The sequence below is a fragment of the Salvelinus fontinalis genome, unplaced genomic scaffold, assembly GCF_029448725.1.
Source record: "Salvelinus fontinalis isolate EN_2023a unplaced genomic scaffold, ASM2944872v1 scaffold_0187, whole genome shotgun sequence".
Classification (NCBI taxonomy): Eukaryota; Metazoa; Chordata; class Actinopteri; order Salmoniformes; family Salmonidae; genus Salvelinus; species Salvelinus fontinalis.
Window position 1 is genome coordinate 110,949 of NW_026600396.1, and position 22,930 is coordinate 133,878.

At 43.4% G+C, this 22,930-nt stretch overlaps 1 protein-coding gene across 5 annotated transcripts in view; it reads right to left on the reverse strand.

Moving 5' to 3' along the window:
- Window positions 1-1,731: 1,731 nt before the first annotated feature.
- Window positions 1,732-22,930, reverse strand: part of LOC129844170 (glutamate receptor ionotropic, kainate 5-like) — a 158,186-nt gene continuing 136,987 nt past the window's right edge. For 3 of the 5 annotated variants that reach the window (XM_055912587.1, XM_055912588.1, XM_055912586.1), the window contains 9 exons: window positions 10,337-10,540; window positions 9,643-9,756; window positions 9,159-9,268; window positions 8,526-8,699; window positions 7,943-8,108; window positions 6,860-7,085; window positions 6,209-6,337; window positions 5,842-6,008; window positions 1,732-4,556 (listed from right to left, as the gene is read on the reverse strand). In XM_055912587.1, coding sequence (XP_055768562.1) covers window positions 3,930-4,556; window positions 5,842-6,008; window positions 6,209-6,337; window positions 6,860-7,085; window positions 7,943-8,108; window positions 8,526-8,699; window positions 9,159-9,268; window positions 9,643-9,756; window positions 10,337-10,540 — 1,917 coding nt within the window. In that variant the 3' untranslated portion in view covers window positions 1,732-3,929. Of the gene's footprint in view, window positions 4,557-5,213; window positions 5,251-5,841; window positions 6,009-6,208; window positions 6,338-6,859; window positions 7,086-7,942; window positions 8,109-8,525; window positions 8,700-9,158; window positions 9,269-9,642; window positions 9,757-10,336; window positions 10,541-22,930 lie in introns of all 5 variants that reach the window. The other 2 variants (XM_055912590.1, XM_055912589.1) reach the window with 2 other exon arrangements.

The following is a 22,930-nucleotide window of genomic DNA, read 5'->3' on the forward strand; positions in this document are numbered from 1 at the left end:
ATTTCAGTTGTGTATATTACTAGTATATATTTGATGACTATATTGTTTTTCATTCCTTATAGTCATCATCTCATCTCTGCTCAGGCAATATCAGCTCCAGAGCTGAAATCAATTTACTACTTCTTCAAATTAGATAAAGCATACTTTCACCAACTTTCTCTATCCCTCTAGTCATTGTGTTGTGTACGTTTCTCTCTCAGGTGATCTGTGCGTATCTAACGGCTCCCGAGTGGCGCAGTGGTCTTAGGCACTGCATAGGCACTGCAAGAGGCATCACCACAGTCCCTGGTTCGAATCCAGGCTGCGTCACATCCGGCCGTGATTAGGAGTCCCGTAGGGCGGCTCACAATTGTCCCAGTGATGTCTGAGTTTGGCTCGGGTAGGTTGTCATTGTAAATAAGAATTTGTTCTTAACTGACTTGCGCCTAGTAAAATGAATATATAATAAAAAACATAACATGCTTAAAACTGTATAAGTCTCTGTCAGTTTCCATGAGATAGCACAGTGACAAAGTCAAAATTGTCTATATTGTACAAATTCATGAAAACAAAAATTGAATTTTTGGTCTTGATTTAAGGTGAGGGTTAGGCAAAAGGTTAGCAGTGTGGTTAAGGTTAGGTTTAAAGTCACATTTTATGAAGATAAATTGTAGAAATAGGTAGGGTTTATGATGCAGTGGCAGAGGCAACTAGTGACAACAGTCTCTGTTTGAGCAGGAAACAGGCGCAATGGATCAGGGTCATTGTAGTTAAGTACCACGTTTCTGCACTGAACAAGGTTGAATATTTGCTTAATGAAAACTACAACTCCCTTCAACCCCGCATCCCACATAATTCTTGACTTGATTTCTCTCGTGAGTGATTTGATTTCCCTCTAAAGAACTAACTACATGGAATTCAAGTAATTGAACAGACGTCGGTCAATTAGTTGTTTAATAAACAACATTTTAGCACTAATCTATCTAAAACATTTGACATACTTTTTTGTATGGTTATCTTTTATCAATGTTAGAAAGGGGGAGGTGCCTACAAGTCTCAGGTTTTTTTTCTTCTTACCTCTCCTGCACATGCTATTTTCATTCTACTTTTAAACTCTCATCATATTGTAAATAAATAAATACACATTTCAAAACAATTTCACATTTTTTGTTATGCTTACATTCAGTTGCCCCTCCCTGTTGCACACAGCAAGCTTGGCTGGTTTAAGATGAAATCGCCAAACCTGTTACATTCAACCCTGTTACTTTAATTGTCAACTTTTATGGTCATTTTTCTTCTTTTAACCTCTGGAGATTTAACGTGTTTGTTATGAAGTTGAACATGTGCTCTTTATGACATAATGTTAAAATGAAGTGAAATCAGTAGTTATTACACTACCCAAGAGACACTCTCAGTGGAACGACCCAGCTAAGATGGATACCACAAAATAATTAGGTGCTCACCCTGAAACTGAAAAACATACAATAAAAGACAAATTGTCAGACACACACTTTAACACTGCAGGAACAGACGATACATCTTGCCAGCTTGGACAGTTAGAATATTTTTTATTCCAAACGAGTTTGTGTGTCTATAGGATTTAACATCAGGTTGCTGCTATGGAGAGGACGTCCCCGTCACCCCTCACCTCTATCAACCCACCCCTGCCCACCCATCTCCCCAAAACAGCAGCATCCTCCAATAGATCCGTACTTCAATAGGAATAATAATAATACAAATTGAATCATAATATTCAACAACATTATTTTAATAATCCATTTAGCACTAGTATAGAAATATGAAAAAATAACAGAGAACTGAAAAGTTAACAGAAACGATTTGTTTGTTTTGTTGAGTAAACTCTCTCCCCTCACAGACACCCCTCTGATTCACTTTGGGTACCCCTCCTTCCCCCCCTGACATTGTTATATGTCCCAATACTCAAAGGTCTTCATTTTCTTATCTCCTTTCCTTCTTCACCACTGATAGGTGAAAAGACCGGTTAGAGATGCACCAGCTGTCTATCCCTGTAAGATCAATTGTTGTGTAGGAAAGGAGATGAGGAAAGGAGGCCAATGAAGTGTATTGGAAGAAAGCCATCCAATGGTTTCACAGCATTGAGTTGAGACTAGAGTGGTGACCTATGCAGATGTGTGTGTCTGGCTCACTGATGCACTGTGGGTCCAAGAGAAGAAAAACATAAATAATTATGTATTTCTTAGGTTGCATGGTTATGTCTGTCAGTGTGTGTGTATGATGATCTGTGGTGTATGTGTGAGAGAGGCAGCAGAAAGCCTCAGAAAGGCTTGAACACTGTAACATTATTCCCCGTCATACTTTTATAACATTAAACCATGACCTCCGTCTCCTCCATAGTCATTGTGTGGCTATTAGTTATTAAAGGGGAATAATTACCAGATCTAAAGCTCCACAGGCTGTAATGAGAGGGCTCAGGGTGGTGTGGAGCTCTGTGTGGAGTTCTGGCAGGCGTCTGTGCTGCAGACAGCCAGTTCAATGGGATGTAGAGCAGGGAAGCTTTAGTCCCAGCCTCCCGGCAGCACGGCCAAGCCCCCTGCAAGATGCTGCCCAGAATTACCAGATCAGGACAAATCTCATTATGGAAGTAGTTCAATTAGGGATTTGTCATTCAAATACAAATACAGTCCTCCTTTATCTCTCTGTTCCTCTCTGTTGCATTCCTATTTTTTCTCTTGCTCCTCTATCTCTCTCCTCTTCCTCTCTCCATCGCTCTCTCCTTTTTCTCTCTCTCTCCCCATCCTCTCTCATCTTCCTCTCTCCTCTTCCTCTCTCTCTGTGCTATGAACAGAGGTAAAGAGGAGAAAAGGCTTGGCAAATATTCTCCAGGATAACAAGTTATTTCACATCGCAAAGCCTCTGATTATCATATACTTGGTATGATCATTTGTTCCTCTCACTTGCTGTAAGGACAGACCTCTCCGCGCACGCACACACACACACACACACACACAGAAATTATATTATGCATATCTGACTTTGTTACAACTAATTTCCAGCCAAATCTGCTTTCTTCAATGTCGTTTCAAAAGCAGCTACGGGGTCCCCGGAGGGACAAAACACCTCCTCCACACAGTAAACCTCAGGGGAGTCTTGTCTTCATAGTGTGTCGTGATCCACCACATTAGTCACATATATAGTCTTTATTTTTCTGTAGCTTCCACTTAGAACAATGGTAACCAAACGACAAAGACAACAACAAAAAAATCTGGAAAATCCTATAATTCTCAGAGTCAGTTTAAAAGTCTTCTGTTGTTGTATGTTACATAGATTTAAGGTCCTCCAGGATCAATGTGGGCTCCTCCTCCAGTGGTCACCGTCCAGAGAGGAAGAGCTGGCCGCTCTAGATGAGTCTGTGGTACCATGGAAAGGGAAAGAGAGAGAGAGAGAGATGGAGAGAGAGAGCGGGGAGAACAGGGAGAGACCAACAGAGAAACCAGTAGGTCTGGCATCAAATGATGTGCGTTACCTGACTACTTTATCCAGTGTAGCTCAGTCCTGATTGGTCCATTGGTAAGTCAAGATAAGAACCGAGCAGCCATCTTCAAGTAAACCACAAAACCAGAACATAGTGGAGCATGGTTCTGTGAACAGACTGGGCTAACATCAGAACCAGCTGGGCAGCGCGCTGGAGAGCAAAGGAAGTCTCTCCTTCTTTCTCCTTCTGTATGGGTGTGTCTTTTGGTATCTGTGCAAATATATCCTTTCCATTGCTTCATCACACGTCTCACAACATCTTTGATCCCTCTAATTCTCTCTCTCTCTTTCTCCCTCCTTCTCTCCCTGTAGTTCACTCCTGGAGGCCAATGTACAGAGGGCCAGAGAATAGTGTGTCACTGAGCAGCTCAAAACATCAGTTAAGTCACTGTTAACTTGCCCCCATATACCCTCCAGCCCCTCCTAGTTCGTCAGTCTTAGTCCTGCTTCCCCAGAAGGTCTGTGTCGGTGCTGCTCTGTGGGGGTGGTATGGGTAGGCAGGGTGCAGGGGTGCTGTGGGGGAGCCGCCGGGGGCTGGACCCCCCTCCCCCCTCGCTGTCTGTGTTGGAGGAGGAGGGGGGAGGAGGAGGGGGCAGGCGCGGCAGAGGTGCAGATGAGGGGGGGATCCTTGTGGACCCCATCCCTGACCTCAGGCTCTGGATCCTCCTGCACTCCTGGCAGATCCTGACGTGCGTGCAGCTGCGAGGGAGCGCCACGGGGGCCTGAGGCTGGGGCGGGTGAGGAGGGGTGGTGTTAGCCCCCAGAGGGTCCTCCAGGAGTCGCTGAGGCCCAGGGCCCATGTCTGATGGACCTCCCCCAGCCCCTACACCCCCTCCTGGCCCCCCTGCTCCCCCAGTCAGGGGTCCCGAGCCACTGTAGAGCTTGCCGTTGCTGAGGCGCATCTCCTGTACGAGGCGGAGTGGCCGCTGGGCCCCCAGGGCGATGCGGGTGGGGTGGCGGAGGGCCGCGGAGTTGCCCAGGGGGCGGCGACGACGGGAACGGGAACTCTTCTTACAGGAGACAGCGTTTCGGAACTCGGTGAGCATCTCCTGACAGACAGACACCTGGGAGAACAGAGGAGAGAGAGGGACGACGGGAAGGGGAGAATAGGGAGAGATAGGGGGCCACAAAGCAAAGTAGACAGACGGGGGGAAAAAGAGGGAAGGCAAAGGGAAAGAGATAGAGGGGGGAGAGTAGGAAGGTGGGGGGAAGAAAGAGGGGAAGCAAAAAAGAGAAGGAAAGCAGAAACATGGCAGAGGTGGAGTAAAAAAGATGGTAGGAGGAGAGGAGAACCGAATGAGGGTATAGAAGGTAGAAAAGGCAGGGATGGCAATGAAAGTGTTAATGAATAGAAATTATTTGGAGATAATGAGCGGAGATGTAGAGATGGATAGAGGTTGGAGAATATCCAAAGAGCAGAGAGAGTTAATACAATCCATACAAATTACCAACTGAGCAGAACAAATTATATATAATATATATATAATGGTACATAAGGAACTATGAACAAACAGGCAGGCCCGCAAACTGAGGTGCATGTAGAAAAACAACACACACAAACACAGACCCAAACAGACACACACACACACACCTCTAACATTACAACAGCATCACACACTTGCAAAAAAGTTTCAACAAAATGCATCAAGGACATTTAGACATATGACATTATGGAATATTCTAATCCACAAAATCATAACAATGATGAATAATACTCTTACACAAACAGAAACAGTATTCATTATCAGAAAACAGACACTGATTGACAGAATGACAGGTGTGGCAGACACACACAGAGCGAGGAGTGATCCAAGAATGGAAAGGAAGAGTACCAGCATGTGAGGCATGTAAAAGAAGATAGATCGTGACATTTAATGCCAGGGAAATCATTACACACTGCTTCTTAAGCAAGCAAATATTGGCATCACAATATTGGCTTATCCATACCCTGTACTAAACATGAACACATTCTGATCACAGTCAAAATACCCTCCCACGATCACACACCAACGCTAGTACTATAGCATGCCAACACAAGTACGTTCACACAACATCACAACATGTGACTGGACCCTGATCTGCTTACAGGAGAAATCTGTCCTGCTTCATTTGAGGTTCAGTTGTAAAACTAGCCACCCTCATCACCCATGCACAATACATAGCAAAGCCAACAGTGAAACACACAGACTAGACACACACTGATTAACATACACACACACATGGTGCTAGAAGCAGTCCGACGAACACATATTCAAACACACACAGTTCCAGAGGCGGCCCAACAAACACACACACGCTGCACGACAGAGGATGGGGAGTCAGGGTTGGTGTGTTGCCATGGGGACCTACTGGGATGGGTCTGTGGTGTCGGCGAGGGCAGGAGTGAGGGCGTACCTCGTCTGTCTCTGAAGAGCAGCGCGTCGACCACGCAAACTCCATGATGGCCACGAACACAGCGATGATGAGGCCACAGATCAACACCACGAAGATACCCCCGATGTTCTCCATGCCCAGACCTGTGGAGGAGAGACATGATGGTTAATAATACACACACATACAGTACCACCAATATGCCCCTGATTTAACACAAGAACAGTTACACACACAAAACCACAAACCCTGGTAATCTCCCATCTTACAGTACATTCAGAACACTCACAGACATCAGTTGAGATACAAAGCTGCAAAGACACTGGAAACAGAGTAGTGTACTGACCCTTGGCTCTGTGGTCCTCCTCTTTAGGGCACTGTCCTCCCTCCCACCACCTCCTCTTCAGGATCTCCAGCCTGTTGTTCTCCTGCAGGTGCAGGATGGCCATAGTGATCTCCTCTCTGAATGGAGATCCTGGGAGGGCAAAAGGAAAGAGGGAGGAAGAGAAAGAGGGGATCAAAGATGGAGGGGAAGAGGAATTAAAAGGCTTGTGGTCTCCTCCCCTTCTCATCCAGATGTTGTGGGTTGTACCACTCCCCCGTCTCTCCCTGTCTCCCATCCTCCCTCTATTTCACCACCATTCTCACACAATCTCTTCTTCTCTCTTTCCCATCTCTCCTTTTCCCCCATCTCTCCTCTTTCCCATCTCTCCCATCCATCTCTCCCCCATACCTCCCTCCATCCCTCTCTCATTTCTCCCCGCATACCTCTCTCCATCCCACCCGCCATCCCTCTCCACCATACCTCCCTCCATCCTTCCCCATCATCCCTCTATCCTCCTATACCTCCCTCCACCCATTTCTCTACCATACCTCCCTTCCTTCCTTCCTCCCTCCATTCCTCTCTTCCCCATACCTCCCTCCCCCCATCCTTTTCTCTTCCCATACCTCCCTCCCTCCATCCCTCTCTCCCCCTATACCTCCATCCCTCGCTCACCCAGTGGCATGCCGATGCCATAGCCCTTGGTGTCCAGCAGACCACCTATCTGGGTGAGGTTACAGTTGAGTTTGCGGTAGTACTCATTCATGGTGCTCTCCAGGAGGAAGGCATATTTAGAGTTGACCACGCGGGCAATGCCCTCCTCGGTGCTCTTCACAAACACACTGGGCTGCTTGGAGTGCATGTAGTTCCACATGCGCTGGTATGTCTGGTAGCGCGAGTTCTGGAGGGGGGGAGGAAGGTGGGGGGGGGTGTAGGAAAGAGATGGAGGGGTGGGAAAGGGGAGGGAGGAGAAGGGAGGGGGGAGAAGGGATAGAGACGGAAGGGTAGGAAAAGAGAGATATATACATTTCCTCATATTTACTCATAATTAAACAGATGCATTATCCTTTATCCAGATGCAGCTGAATCAAACGCCAGGTGGTAGTGTACATACAATATGTCATGCTAAGGAACAGCATAGACACAGAGTCAAGGTAACAGCAACCAGTTAGATACAGTATTGTATATGCAACAAAAGAGGTGAGATGTGGGTTGGATGTGAAGGACTCTTCGGTAGTATGTACAGTTAAGAGGTATAGTTAAGAGGTGGAGAGAGGGATGATACAGCATCAAGGGAGGTCTGGGTAAGCACAATGAACATACACACAATAAAGATACACAAACAAACACTCACACTCTAACCCCCACACACACACACCTAAACACTTACTCACAAACACACATGCACAATCAAGCACACAGTCCAAATACACTGACAAACACAGATGCCAGCAGCTCTTACATAAGCAAACACTGACACTCAGCCACTTAACACTAACAGCCGTAAAGAACACAACAAGAGCTCAGAGACATGCCAGCAAATAGGGAAATAAATACACTCTCACACACACACACACACACACACACAAACTGTGATCAACCACATACCCACCTCACTATACACACAAATACAAATAGGAGCAATCTGAGACAGGTCGGCAAATACTAGAACAACAGCACACACACACACACCTCCCTCCCAGTCATTCTCCATTCAAAGCTCTACATACGCCCCCCAGGGCCAGCGTCGGGCCGTACCATGAAGAAAGTCATGGTGCTCCCCCCGTGGATAGTGCCATACTCGATGTTGGTCTGGTCGGCCAGGTCGTCAGGAGACTCGATGGGCACCTCCATCCTCTGGACGGTCAGGAAGGCTGCCAGGTTGGCCGTGTAGGAGGAGATGATGATCAGCGTAAACATCCACCTGGGAGAAGAGAGAGACAGAGTTAGAGAGAGTAAGAGAAGGAGAGGGGGGATAGAGAGAGGGAAAGAGACGTAGGACTGAGGGGAAAGAAAGGGAGAAGTGACATCGTCAGAGAGAGACAGAGACAGATAGAGAGAGAGAGAAAGAATAAGAGAGAAACAGAGAGAGAAAGTCAGAGAAAATAGAGTTTGACAGAATCACAGACAGGGAGAGAAATGAGAGAGGAGAGGGTGACAGAGAGACATTTACTCGGACTGAGACATACAGACTGAGACATACTTACACACACACACACACACACACACACACACACACACACACACACACACACACACACACACACACACACACACACACACACACACACACGCACACACACACACACACACACACACACACAGACAGAGAGAGACTTACCAGACCCCTGAGACGCAACGTGTGGACAGGGCACGGGGCATGATCTCAGAGCCCTGCTGCATGAAGCCTCCTACAGGGAACCACAGGCTGTTCCCTAGGGTGTACTGGTTCTCCAGCATGTCCTTGTGCCCCTGCAGACATGGGTGGGGGTTGTACCACTCATAGGGACTTAACCTGGAAGTAGGAGAGGAGAACACTCTTAGAAAAAAGGGTTCCATAAGGGTTCTTTGGCTGTCCCCATAGGATAACCCGTTTTGGTTTCAGGTAGAACCCTTTTGGGTTCCATGTAGAACCCTCTGTGGAAAGGGTTACACATGAAACGCAAAAGGGTTCTACCTGGAACCAAAAATGATTCCTCAAAGGGTTCTTCTACGGCGACAGCCGAAGAACCCTTTTAGGTTCTAGATAGCACCTTTTTTCTAAAAGTGTAGAGGAGAGAAAGGACCATAAGGACCTCTGTACACAACATATATCTATATCAACCAAGGCATTTTAATTTGGTGTGTATATAAGCTACTAAAACTCATTATTATTCAATTATGTCAACCAAAATGCACAAACAATCCCAGAGTTCCTCACTAGTTTCCTGTTCCTGTTGCCCTGGGTTACTGTGGTGCTCTTTCATGCACTTACCTTGCAGCCAGGAAGAGCACACAGCTGACAGCCAAGTAGGCGAGCAGCATGAAGAGCCAAACGGCTGGAGAGAAGGGGTCCAGGAAGGAGAAATACCCCGGCTTCCTCCCCTAAAACAGAGAGAGAGATAGGACAGGTTGGTGGCCCTATTACATTACATTACATTACATAGCTGTCATGTAGTTCCTCTTTCAACCACAGAGGGGCAGTGTTCTTCCCTGCAACTGTACAGCAAATCATCTCTGCAATTTTAAACTGTTCATAATGCAACAAATGTAAGCATCAGAGAGTTGAACGGTAAACGTGTGCGATGTACAACCATAAACTCTATAAGACCTATCCATTCTATCTTTCCGAATCAAATTCAGATATCCTCGATAGCCTCAAAGAAATGCATTGTCACGGCCCATAAAATAAACAGGATAGCACAAACAGCAGTTAGGGAAATCCAATACACTCAACTGCTCTGGTGTGTCTGTCTTACCAGGTGGACTCTGTACAAGATGCTGATTCCTAGCGTCATGAAGGGCTTGGAGAAGTCTATGACTTTCTCCCTCTCAGACGTGATGGTAAAGCCTGCTACTGCCAAGTCTGCTTTCTGGGGGGGGGGGGGGTGGAGGAGAGAGAGAGAGAGAGAGAGAGAGAGTGAGAGATAGAGAGAGAGAGAGAGGGGGTCAGAAATAGATGACAACAAACCAACACTTCGGTCAGAGACCCCTGGTTTGGAGATGCACCTATGAGCCAATGGCGTTCCCTCCACCCCAGCGAGGGAGAAAGACAGAGTGACATATACACAGAGAGAGAAAAATTGTTTTCAGAGAGACAATAGAACCAGAGATCCACTGCAGCAGAACTGTTCGCTGGCTTTTCCATCTATGGAACCTCCTGTCAGACAGTCAAATTAAAGCCTAATTGATGAACATGGGATTAGCCTGGTTTGATCAGTCAGGAGAGCAGAGAGAGTGGGGAGCGGGGCAGCACCATGGCAAGAGACACATGGGGACCACACTGTGGTAATTGAAGTATGATTGAAGTGTGACCTAATTAAGCACACATAGTCTCTTATTTGTGTGTGTGTGTGTGTGTGTGTGTGTGTGTGTGTGTGTGTGTGTGTGTGTGTGTGTGTGTGTGTGTGTGTGTGTGTGTGTGTGTGTGTGTGTGTGTGTGTGTGTGCTCACCCTGTTGATGAGCTCTCCCACCATGCCGGTCCAGGACCCGTTGGGTTCAGGTGCTCCATACAGCCCATCATCCACCAGTTTAATCCTGAAGGAGCACTTCAAGATGTCTGCCAGCTCTCTCAACATGTCCACACAGAAGCCTTCGTACTGGTCATTCCCCTGGTACTCCTGGTAGTTCCCCTTACGCATCACATAGGGGCTCTCCTGCACAGAGAGGAAGGAGATAGGGAGGGGACAGAGCGATGCATGTCAACTCTGGCATTACTATGTGTAGGAGACTGATGTGATTTACTAAAATGACCTTAGGTTATACACTGAGTGAACAAAACATTAAGAACACCTTTCTAATATTAAGTTACACCCCCTTTTGCCTTCAGAACCGCCTCTATTTGTCGGGGCTTGGACTCTACAAGGTGTCGAAAGCGTTCCACAGGGATTCTGGCCATGTTGACTCAATGCTTCCCACAGTTGTGTCAAGTTGGCTGGATGTCCTTTGGGTGGTGGACCATTCTTGATACACATGGGAAACTGTTGAACATGAAAAACCAGCAGCGTTGCAGTTCTTGACAAACTCACTGGTTCGCCTGGCTCCTACCGTCATATCCCGTTCAAAAGCACTTAAATCTTTTATCTTGCCCATTCACCTCTGAATGGAACACATACACAATCCATGTCACAATTGTCTCATGGCTTAAAAATCCTTATTTGTCTCCTCCCTTCATCTACACTGATTGAAGTGGATTCCCCTGGTCAGTCTATGTCATGGAAAGAGCATTCCTAATGTTTTGTACACTCAGTGTATATGGTGATGACCTCAGTATATGGTGGTCAAAATAAAGGTTTTGACCTCACCAGTATGGTGGTCATAATAAAGGTTTTGACCTCACCAGTATGGTGGTCATAATAAAGGTCTTGACCTCACCAGTGTGGTGGCCATAATAAAGGTTTTGGCCTATTCAGTATGGTGGTCATTTAAAGATTTTGGCCTCTTCAGTATGGTGGCCATAATAAAGGTTTTGATCTCACCAGTGTGATGGTCATAATATAGGTTTTGACCTCTTCATTATGGTGGTCATAATAAAGGTGTTGACCTCTTCAATATGGTGGCCATAATAAAGGTTTTGGCCTCTTCAGTATGGGGGTCATAATAAAGGTTTTGACCTCTTCAGTATGGTGGCCATAATAAAGGTTTTGACCTGACCAGTGTGGTTGTCATAATAAAGGTTTTCACCTCTTCAGTATGGTGGCCAAAATATAGGTTTAAGCCTCTTCAGTATGGTGGTCATAATAAAGGTTTTGACCTCACCAGTATGGTGGTCATAATAAAGGTTTTGACCACACCAGTATGGTGGCCATAATAAAGGTTTTGACCTCACCAGTATGGTGGTCATAATAAAGGTTTTGGCCTATTCATTATGGTGGTCATTTAAAGATTTTGGCCACTTCAGTATGGTGGCCATAATAAAGGTTTTGATCTCACCAGTATGATGGTCATAATATAGGTCTTGACCTCTTCATTATGGTGGTCATAATAAAGGTGTTGACCTCTTCAATATGGTGGCCATAATAATGGTTTTGGCCTCTTCAATATGGTGGCAATAAAGGTTTTGGCCTCTTCAGTATGGTGGCAATATAGGTTTTAGCCTCTTCAGTATGGTGGTCATAATAAAGGTTTTGACCTCACCAGTATGGTGGTCATAATAAAGGTTTTGACCACACCAGTATGGTGGCCATAATAAAGGTTTTGACCTCACCAGTATGGTGGTCATAATAAAGGTTTTGGCCTATTCAGTATGGTGGTCATTTAAAGATTTTGGCCTCTTCAGTATGGTGGCCATAACAAAGGTTTTGACCTCACCAGTATGATGGCCATAATAGAGGTGTTGACCTCTTCAATATGGTGGCCATAATAATGGTTTTGGCCTCTTCAATATGGTGCCCATAATAAAGGTTTTGGCCTCTTCAGTATGGGGGTCATAATAAAGGTTTTGGCCTCTTCAGTATGGTGGCCATAATAAAGGTATTGGCCCCTTCAGTGTGGTGGTCATAATAAAGGTTTTGACCTCTTCAGTATGGTGGTCATAATAAAGGTGTTGACCTCTTCAGTGTGGTGGTCATAAGAAAGGTTTTGACCCCACCAGTATGATGGTCATAATAAAGGTTTTGGCCTCTTCAGTCTGGTGGCCATAATAAAGGTTTTGGCCTCTTCGGTGTGGTGGTCATAAGAAAGGTTTTGACCTCACCAGTATGGTGGTCATAATAAAGGTTTTGACCTCACCAGTATGATGGTCATAATAAAGGTTTTGGCCTCTTCAGTATGGTGGTCATAATAAAGGGTTGGACCTTTTCAGTATGGTGGCCATAATAAAGGTTTTGGCCTATTCAGTATGGTGGCCATAATAAAGGTTTTGATCTCACCAGTATGATGGTCATAATAAAGGTTTTGACCTCACCAATATGGGGGTCATAATAAAGATTTTGGCCTCTTCAGTATGATGGCCATAATAAAGATTTTGGCCTCTTCAGTATGATGGCCATAATAGAGGTGTTGACCTCTTCAATATGGTGGCCATAATAATGGTTTTGGCCTCTTCAATATGGTGCCCATAATAAAGGTTTTGGCCTCTTCAGTATGGGGGTCATAATAAAGGTTTTGGCCTCTTCAGTATGGTGGCCATAATAAAGGTATTGGCCCCTTCAGTGTGGTGGTCATAATAAAGGTTTTGACCTCTTCAGTATGGTGGTCATAATAAAGGTGTTGACCTCTTCAGTGTGGTGGTCATAAGAAAGGTTTTGACCTCACCAGTATGATGGTCATAATAAAGGTTTTGACCTCACCAGTATGATGGTCATAATAAAGGTTTTGACCTCATCAGTATGGTGGTCATAATTAAGGTTTTTACCTCACCAGTATGGGGGTCATAATAAAGGATTTTACGTCACCAGTATGGTGGACATAATAAAGGTTTTGACCTCACCTGTATGGTGACCATAATAAAGGTTTTGACCTCACCAGTATGGTTCCCATAATAAAGGTTTTGGACTCTTCAGTGTGGTGGCCATAATAAAGGTTTTGGGCTCATTCAGTATGGGGGTCATAATAAAGGTTTTGGCCTCTTCAGTCTGGTGGCCATAATAAAGGTTTTGGCCTGACCAGTATTATAGCCATAATAAAGGTTTTGACCTCAACAGTATGATAGTCATAATAAAGGTTTTGGCCTCTTCAGTCTGGTGGCCATAATAAAGGTTTTGGCCTCTTCAGTCTGGTGGCCATAATAAAGGTTTTGACCTATTCAGTGTGGTGGTCATAATAAAGGTTTTGACCTCACCAGTATGATGGTCATAATAAAGGTTTTGGCCTCTTCAGTATGGTGGCCATAATAAAGGTTTTGGCCTATTCAATATGGGGGTCATAATAAAGGTTTTGGCCTATTCAGTATGATGGTCATTTAAAGATTTTGACCTCATCAGTATGGTGGTCATAATAAAGGTTTTTACCTCACCAGTATGGTGGCCATAATAAAGGTTTTGACCTCATCAGTATGGTCGCTATAATAAAGGTTTTGGCCTCTTCAGTGTGGTGGTCAAAATAAAGGTTTTGGCCTCTTCAGTGTGGTGGTCAAAATAAAGGTTTTGACCTCACCAGTATGGTGGCCATAATAAAGGTTTGGACCTCTTCAGAATGGTTGCCATAATAAAGGTTTGAGCCTCTTCAATATGGTGGCCATAATAAAGGGTTGGACCTATTCAGTTTTGTGGCCATAATAAAGGTCTTGACCTCAGCAGTATGGTAGTCATAATAAAGGTTTTGGCCTCTTCAGTATGGTGGTCATTTAAAGATTTTGGCCTCTTCAGTATGGTGGCCATAATAAAGGTTTTGATCTCACCAGTATGATGGTCATAATATAGGTTTTGACCTCTTCAATATGGTGGCCATAATAATGGTTTTCGACTCTTCAATATGGTGGCCATAATAAAGGTTTTGGCCTCTTCAGTATCGGGGTCATAATAAAGGTTTTTGCCTCTTCAGTATGGTGGCCATAATAAAGGTATTGGCCCCTTCAGTGTGGTGGTCATAAAAAAGGTTTTGACCTCTTCAGTATGGTGGTCATAATAAAGGTTTGACCTCTTCAGTATGGTGGTCATAATAAAGGTTTTGACCTCACCAGTATTATGGTCATAATAAAGGTTTTGACCTCATCAGTATGGTGGTCATAATAAAGGTTTTGACCTCACCAGTATGATGGTCATAATAAAGGTTTTGACCTCATCAGTATGATGGTCATAATAAAGGTTTTCACCTCACCAGTATGATGGTCATAATAAAGGTTTTGACCTCATCAATACGGTGGTCATAAAGGTTTTTACCTCACCAGTATGGGGGTCATAATAAAGGATTTTACGTCACCAGTATGGTGGCCATAATAAAGGTTTTGACCTCACCAGTATGGTGGCCATAATAAAGGTTTTGACCTCACCAGTATTTTTGCCATAAAAAAGGTTTTGGCCTCTTCAGTATGGTCGCTATAATAAAGGTTTTGACCTCACCAGAATTTTGGCCATAATAAAGGTATTGGCCTCTTCAGTGTGGTGGCCATAATAAAGGTTTTGACCTCACCAGTATGATGGTCATAAGAAAGATTTTGACCTCATCAGTATGGTGGTCATAATAAAGGTTTTTACCTCACCAGTAAGGTGGCCATAATAAAGGTTTTGTCCTCACCAGTATGGTGGCCATAACAAAGGTTTTGGCCTCACCAGTATGGTGGCCATAATAAAGGTTTTGACCTCACCAGTATGGTGGCCATAATAAAGGTTTGGACCTCTTCAGAATGGTGGCCATAATAAAGGGTTGGACCTATTCAGAATGGTGGCCATAATAAAGGTTTTGACCTCTTCAGTATGGGGGTCATAACAAAGTTTTTGAATTTAGCAGTATGGTGGTCATAATGAAGGTTTTGACCTCTTCAGTATGGTGGCAAAAATATAGGTTTTGGCCTCTTCAGTATGGTTGCCATAATAAAGGTTTTGACCTCTTCAGTGTGGTGGTCATAATAAAGGTTTTCACCTCACCAGTATGGTGGTCATAATAAAGGTTTTTACCTCACCAGTATGGTGGCCATAATAAAGGTTTTGACCTCACCAGTATGATGGTCATAATAATGGTTTTGACCTCACCAGTATGATGGTCACAATAGAGGTTTGACCTCATCAGTATGGTGGTCAAAGTAAAGGTCTTGACCTCACCAGTATGGTGGCAAAATAAAGGTTTGGACCTCTTCAGTATATTTGCCATAATAAAGGTTTTGACCTCACCAGTATGGTGGCCATAATAAAGGTTTTGACCTCACCAGTATTTTTGCCATAATAAAGGTTTTGGCCTCTTCAGTATGGTCGCTATAATAAAGGTTTTGACCTCACCAGAATTTTGGCCATAATAAAGGTATTGGCCTCTTCAGTGTGGTGGCCATAATAAAGGTTTTGACCTCACCAGTATGATGGTCATAAGAAAGATTTTGACCTCATCAGTATGGTGGTCATAATAAAGGTTTTTACCTCACCAGTATGGTGGCCATAATAAAGGTTTTGACCTCACCAGTATGGTGGCCATAATAAAGGTTTTGGCCTCTTCAGTGTGGTGGTCATAATAAAGGTTTTGACCTCACCAGTATGGTGGCCATAATAAAGGTTTGGACCTCACCAGTATGGTGGCCATAATAAAGGGTTGGACCTATTCAGTATGGTGGCCATAATAAAGGTTTTGACCTCTTCAGTATGGGGGCCATAACAAAGTTTTTGAATTTAGCAGTATGGTGGTCATAATGAAGGTTTTGACCTCTTCAGTATGGTGGCAAAAATATAGGTTTTGGCCTCTTCAGTATGGTTGCCATAATAAAGGTTTTGACCTCTTCAGTGTGGTGGTCATAATAAAGGTTTTTACCTCACCAGTATGGTGGCCATAATAAAGGTTTTGACCTCTTCGGTATGGTGGTCATAATAAAGGTTTTTACCTCACCAGTATGGTGGCCATAATAAAGGTTTTGACCTCACCAGTATGATGGTCATAATAATGGTTTTGACCTCACCAGTATGATGGTCACAATAGAGGTTTGACCTCATCAGTATGGTGGTCAAAGTAAAGGTCTTGACCTCACCAGTATGGTGGCAGAATAAAGGTTTGGACCTCTTCAGTATATTTGCCATAATAAAGGTTTTGACCTGACCAGTATGGTGGCCATAATAAAGGTCTTGACCTCACCAGTATGGTGGCCATAATAAAGGTTTGGACCTCTTCAGTATATTTGCCATAATAAAGGTTTTGGCCTCTTCAGTATGGTGGCCATAATAAAGGGTTTGACCTCTTCAGTGTGTTGTTCATAATAAGGGTTTTGACCTCACCAGTGTGGTGGCCATAATAAAGGTTTTGACCTCACCAGTATGGAGGTCATAATAAAGATTTTGACCTCACCAGTATGGTGGTCATAATAAAGGTTTTGACATCTTCAGTATTGAGGCCATATAAAGGTTTTGACCTCTTCAGTGTGGTGGCCATAATAAAGGTTTTGACCTGACCAGTGTGGTGGTCAAAATAATGGATTTCACCTCACCAGTATGATGGTCATAATAAAGGTTTTGACCTCTTCAGTATGGTGGCCAAAATATAGGTTTTGGCATCTTCAGTATGGTGGCCATAATAAAGGTTTTGGACTCTTCAGTATGGTGAACATAATAAAGGTTTTGACCTCACCAGTATGGTGGCCATAATAAAGGTTTTGACCTCACCAGTATGGTGGCCATAATAAAGGTTTTGACCTCACCGGTACGATGGTCATAATAAAGGTTTTGACCTCACCAGTGTGTTGGTCATAATCAAGGTTTTGACCTCACCAGTGTGTTGGTCATAATCAAGGTTTTGACCTCTTCAGTATGGTGGTCATAATAAAGGTGTTGACCTCATCAGTATGGTGGCCATAATAAAGGTTTTGACATGACCAGTATGGTGGCCATAACAAAGGTTTTGGCCTATTCAGTGTGGTGGTCATAATAAAGGTCTTGAACTCACCAGTATGGTGGCCATAATAAAGGTTTGGACCTCTTCAGTTTGTTGGCCATAATACAGGTTTTGACCTCACCAGTGTAGTGGTCATAATAAAGGGTTTTACCTCACCAGTATGGTGGCCATAATAAAGGTTTTGACATCACCAGTATGGTGGACATACAAAAGTTTTTGACCTCACCAGTATGGGGGTCATAATAATGGTTTTGACCTCATCAGTATGGTTGTCAAAAGAAAGGTTTTGACCTGACCAGTATGGTGGCCATAATAAAGGTGTTGACCTCTTCAGTCTGGTAGCCATAGTAAAGGTTTTGGCCTCTTCAGTATGGTGGCCATAATAAAGGTTTTGGCCTCTTCAGTCTGATAGCCATAATAAAGGTTTTGGCCTCTTCAGTATGGTGGTCGTAATAAAGGTTTTGACCTCATCAGTATGGTTGTCATAATAAAGGTTTTGGCCTTTTCAGTATGGTAGCCATAATAAACGTTTTGGCCTCTTCAGTATGGTGGTCGTAATAAAGGTTTTGACATGACCAGTATGGTGGCCATAACAAAGGTTTTGGCCTCTTCAGTATGGTGGTCATAATAAAGGTTTTGACCTCACCAGTGTGGTGGTCATAATAAAGGGTTTTACCTCACCAGTATGGTGGACATAATAAAGGGTTTTACCTCACCAGTATGGTGGACATAATAAAGGTTTTGACATCACCAGTATGGTTGTCATAATAAAGGTTTTGACCTCACCAGTATGGGGGTCATAATAAAGGTTTTGACATCTTTAGTATGGAGGCCATAATAAAGGGTTGGACCTCCTCAGTATGGTCGCTATAATAAAGGTTTTGGCCTCTTCAGTTTGGGGGTCATAATAAAGGTTTTGGCCTCTTCAATATGGTGGCCATAATAAAGGTTTTGGCCTCTTCAATATGGTGGCCATAATAAAGGTTTTGGCCTCTTCAATATGGTGGCCATAATAAAGGTTTTGGCCTTTTCAGTTTGGGGGTCATAATAAAGGTTTAGACATCACCATTGTGGTGGTCATAATAGAGGTTTTGACCTCTTCACTATGGTGGTCATAATAAAGGTTTTGACCTCTTCAGTATGGTGGCCATAATAAAGGTGTTGACCTCTTCAGTGTGGTGGTCAAACTGAAGGTTTTGACCTCACCAGCATGATGGTCATAATAATGGTTTTGACCTCACCAGTATGATGGTCATAATAGAGGGTTGACCTCATCAGTATGGTGGTCAAAATAAAGGTTTTGACCTGACCAGTATGGTGGCCGTAATAAAGGGTTGGACCTCTTCAGTATGGTGGCCATAATAAAGGTTTTGGCCTCTTCAGTATGGGGGTCATAATAAAGATTTTGGCCTCTTCAGTATGATGGCGATAATAAAGGTGTTGATCTCACCAGTATGATGGTCATAATAAAGGTTTTGGCCTCTTCAGTTTGGTGGCCATAATAAAGGTTTTGGCCTCTTCAGTATGGTGGCCAAAATATAGGTTTTGGCATCTTCAGTATGGTGGCCATAATAAAGGTTTTGGACTCTTCAGTATGGTGAACATAATAAAGGTTTTGACCTCACCAGTATGGTGGCCATAATAAAGGTTTTGACCTCACCAGTATGGTGGCCATAATAAAGGTTTTGACCTCACCGGTACGATGGTCATAATAAAGGTTTTGACCTCACCAGTGTGTTGGTCATAATCAAGGTTTTGACCTCACCAGTGTGTTGGTCATAATCAAGGTTTTGACCTCTTCAGTATGGTGGTCATAATAAAGGTGTTGACCTCATCAGTATGGTGGCCATAATAAAGGTTTTGACATGACCAGTATGGTGGCCATAACAAAGGTTTTGGCCTATTCAGTGTGGTGGTCATAATAAAGGTCTTGAACTCACCAGTATGGTGGCCATAATAAAGGTTTGGACCTCTTCAGTTTGTTGGCCATAATACAGGTTTTGACCTCACCAGTGTAGTGGTCATAATAAAGGGTTTTACCTCACCAGTATGGTGGCCATAATAAAGGTTTTGACATCACCAGTATGGTGGACATACAAAAGTTTTTGACCTCACCAGTATGGGGGTCATAATAATGGTTTTGACCTCATCAGTATGGTTGTCAAAAGAAAGGTTTTGACCTGACCAGTATGGTGGCCATAATAAAGGTGTTGACCTCTTCAGTCTGGTAGCCATAGTAAAGGTTTTGGCCTCTTCAGTGTGGTGGCCATAATAAAGGTTTTGGCCTCTTCAGTCTGATAGCCATAATAAAGGTTTTGGCCTCTTCAGTATGGTGGTCGTAATAAAGGTTTTGACCTCATCAGTATGGTTGTCATAATAAAGGTTTTGGCCTTTTCAGTATGGTAGCCATAATAAACGTTTTGGCCTCTTCAGTATGGTGGTCGTAATAAAGGTTTTGACATGGCCAGTATGGTGGCCATAACAAAGGTTTTGGCCTCTTCAGTATGGTGTTCATAATAAAGGTTTTGACCTCACCAGTGTGGTGGTCATAATAAAGGGTTTTACCTCACCAGTATGGTGGACATAATAAAGGGTTTTACCTCACCAGTATGGTGGACATAATAAAGGTTTTGACATCACCAGTATGGTTGTCATAATAAAGGTTTTGACCTCACCAGTATGGGGGTCATAATAAAGGTTTTGACATCTTTAGTATGGAGGCCATAATAAAGGGTTGGACCTCCTCAGTATGGTCGCTATAATAAAGGTTTTGGCCTCTTCAATATGGTGGCCATAATAAAGGTTTTGGCCTCTTCAATATGGTGGCCATAATAAAGGTTTTGGCCTTTTCAGTTTGGGGGTCATAATAAAGGTTTAGACATCACCATTGTGGTGGTCATAATAGAGGTTTTGACCTCTTCACTATGGTGGTCATAATAAAGGTTTTGACCTCTTCAGTATGGTGGCCATAATAAAGGTGTTGACCTCTTCAGTGTGGTGGTCAAACTGAAGGTTTTGACCTCACCAGCATGATGGTCATAATAATGGTTTTGACCTCACCAGTATGATGGTCATAATAGAGGGTTGACCTCATCAGTATGGTGGTCAAAATAAAGGTTTTGACCTGACCAGTATGGAGGCCATAATAAAGGGTTGGACCTCCTCAGTATGGTCGCTATAATAAAGGTTTTGGCCTCTTCAGTATGGTGGCCATAATAAAGGTTTTGGCCTCTTCAGTATGGGGGTCATAATAAAGATTTTGGCCTCTTCAGTATGATGGCGATAATAAAGGTGTTGATCTCACCAGTATGATGGTCATAATAAAGGTTTTGGCCTCTTCAGTTTGGTGGCCATAATAAAGGTTTTGGCCTCTTCAGTATGGTAGCCATAATAAAGGTTTTGGCCTCTTCAGTATGGTGGTCGTAATAAAGGTTTTGACCTCACCAGTGTGGTGGTCATAATCAAGGTTTTGACCTCTTCAGTATGGTGGCCATAATAAAGGTTTTGACATGACCAGTATGGTGGCCATAACAAAGATTTTGGCCTATTCAGTGTGGTGGTCATAATAAAGGTCTTGAACTCACCAGTATGTTGGCCATAAAGGTTTGGACCTCTTCAGTTTGTTGGCCATAATAAAGGTTTTGACCTCACCAGTGTAGTGGTCATAATAAAGGATTTTACCTCACCAGTATGGTGGCCATAATAAAGGTTTTGACATCACCAGTATGGGGTTCATAATAAAGGCTTTGACCTCACCAATATGGGGGTCATAATAAAGATTTTTGCCTCTTCAGTATGATGCCCATAATAAAGGTGTTGATCTCACCAGTATGATGGTCATAATAAAGGTTTTGGCCTCTTCAGTTTGGTGGCCAGAATAAAGGTTTTGGCCTCTTCAGTATGGGGGTCGTAATAAAGGTTTTGACCTCTTCAGTATGGTAGCCATAATAAAGGTTTTGGCCTCTTCAGTATGGTGGTCGTAATAAAGGTTTTGGCCTCTTCAGTATGGTGGTCATAATAAAGGTTTTGGCCTCTTCAGTATGGTGGTCATAATAAAGGTTTTGGCCTCTTCAGTATGGTGGTCATAATAAAGGTTTTGGCCTCTTCAGTATGGTGGTCATAATAAAGGTTTTGACCTCTCCAGTATGATGGTCATAATAGAGGTTTGACCTCATCAGTATGGTGGCCATAACAAAGGTTTTGGCCTCTTCAGTGTGGTGGTCATAATAAAGGTCTTGACCTCACCAGTATGGTGGTCATAATAAAGGTTTTGACCTCACCAATATGGTGGTCATAATAATGGTTTTGACCTCACCAGTATGATGTTCATAATAGAGGGTTGACCTCATCAGTATGGTGGTCAAAAGAAAGGTTTTGACCTGACCAGTATGGTGGCCATAATAAAGGTGTTGATTTCACCAATATGATATTCATAATAAAGGTTTTGGCCTCTTCAGTATGGTGGCCATAATAAAGGTTTTGGCCTCTTCAGTATGGTAGCCATAATAAAGGTTTTGGCCTCTTCAGTATGGTGGTCGTAATAAAGGTTTTGTCCTCTTCAGTATGGTTGTCATAAGAAAGGTTTTGGCCTCTTCAGTATGGTAGCCATAATAAAGGTTTTGGCCTCTTCAGTATGGTGGTCGTAATAAAGTTTTTTTCCTCTTCAGTATGGTGGTCATAATAAAGGTTTTGACATGACCAGTATGGTGGTAGTAATAAAGGTTTTTACCTCACCAGTATGGTGGACATAATAAAGGGTTTTACCTCACCAGTATGGTGGACATAATAAAGGGTTTTACCTCACCAGTATGGTGGACATAATAAAGGTTTTGACATCACCAGTATGGTGGTCATAATAAAGGTTTTGACCTCACCAGTATGGGGGTCAATTTACAGGTTTTGACATCTTCAGTATGGAGGCCATAATAAAGGGTTGTACCTCCTCAGTATGGTCGCTATAATAAAGGTTTTGGCCTCTTCAGTTTGGGGGTCATAATAAAGGTTTTGGCCTTTTCAGTTTGGGGGTCATAATAAAGGTTTAGACATCACCATTGTGGTGGTCATAATAGAGGTTTTGACCTCTTCAGTATGGTGGTCATAATAAAGGTTTTGACCTCTTCAGTATGGTGACCATAATAAAGGTGTTGACCTCTTCAGTGTGGTGGTCATACTGAAGGTTTTGACCTCACCAGCATGATGGTCATAATAATGGTTTTGACCTCACCAGTATGATGGTCATAATAGAGGGTTGACCTCATCAGTATGGTGGTCAAAATAAAGGTTTTGACCTGACCAGTATGATGGCCATAATAAAGGTTTTGGCCTCTTCAGTATGGGGGTCATAATAAAGATTTTGGCCTCTTCAGTATGATGGCCATAATAAAGGTGTTAATCTCACCAGTATGATGGTCATAATAAAGGTTTTGGCCTCTTCAGTTTGGTGGCCATAATAAAGGTTTTGGCCTCTTCAGTATGGTAGCCATAAAAAAGGTTTTGGCCTCTTCAGTATGGTGGTCGTAATAAAGGTTTTGACCTCACCATTGTGGTGGTCATAATCAAGGTTTTGACCTCTTCAGTATGGT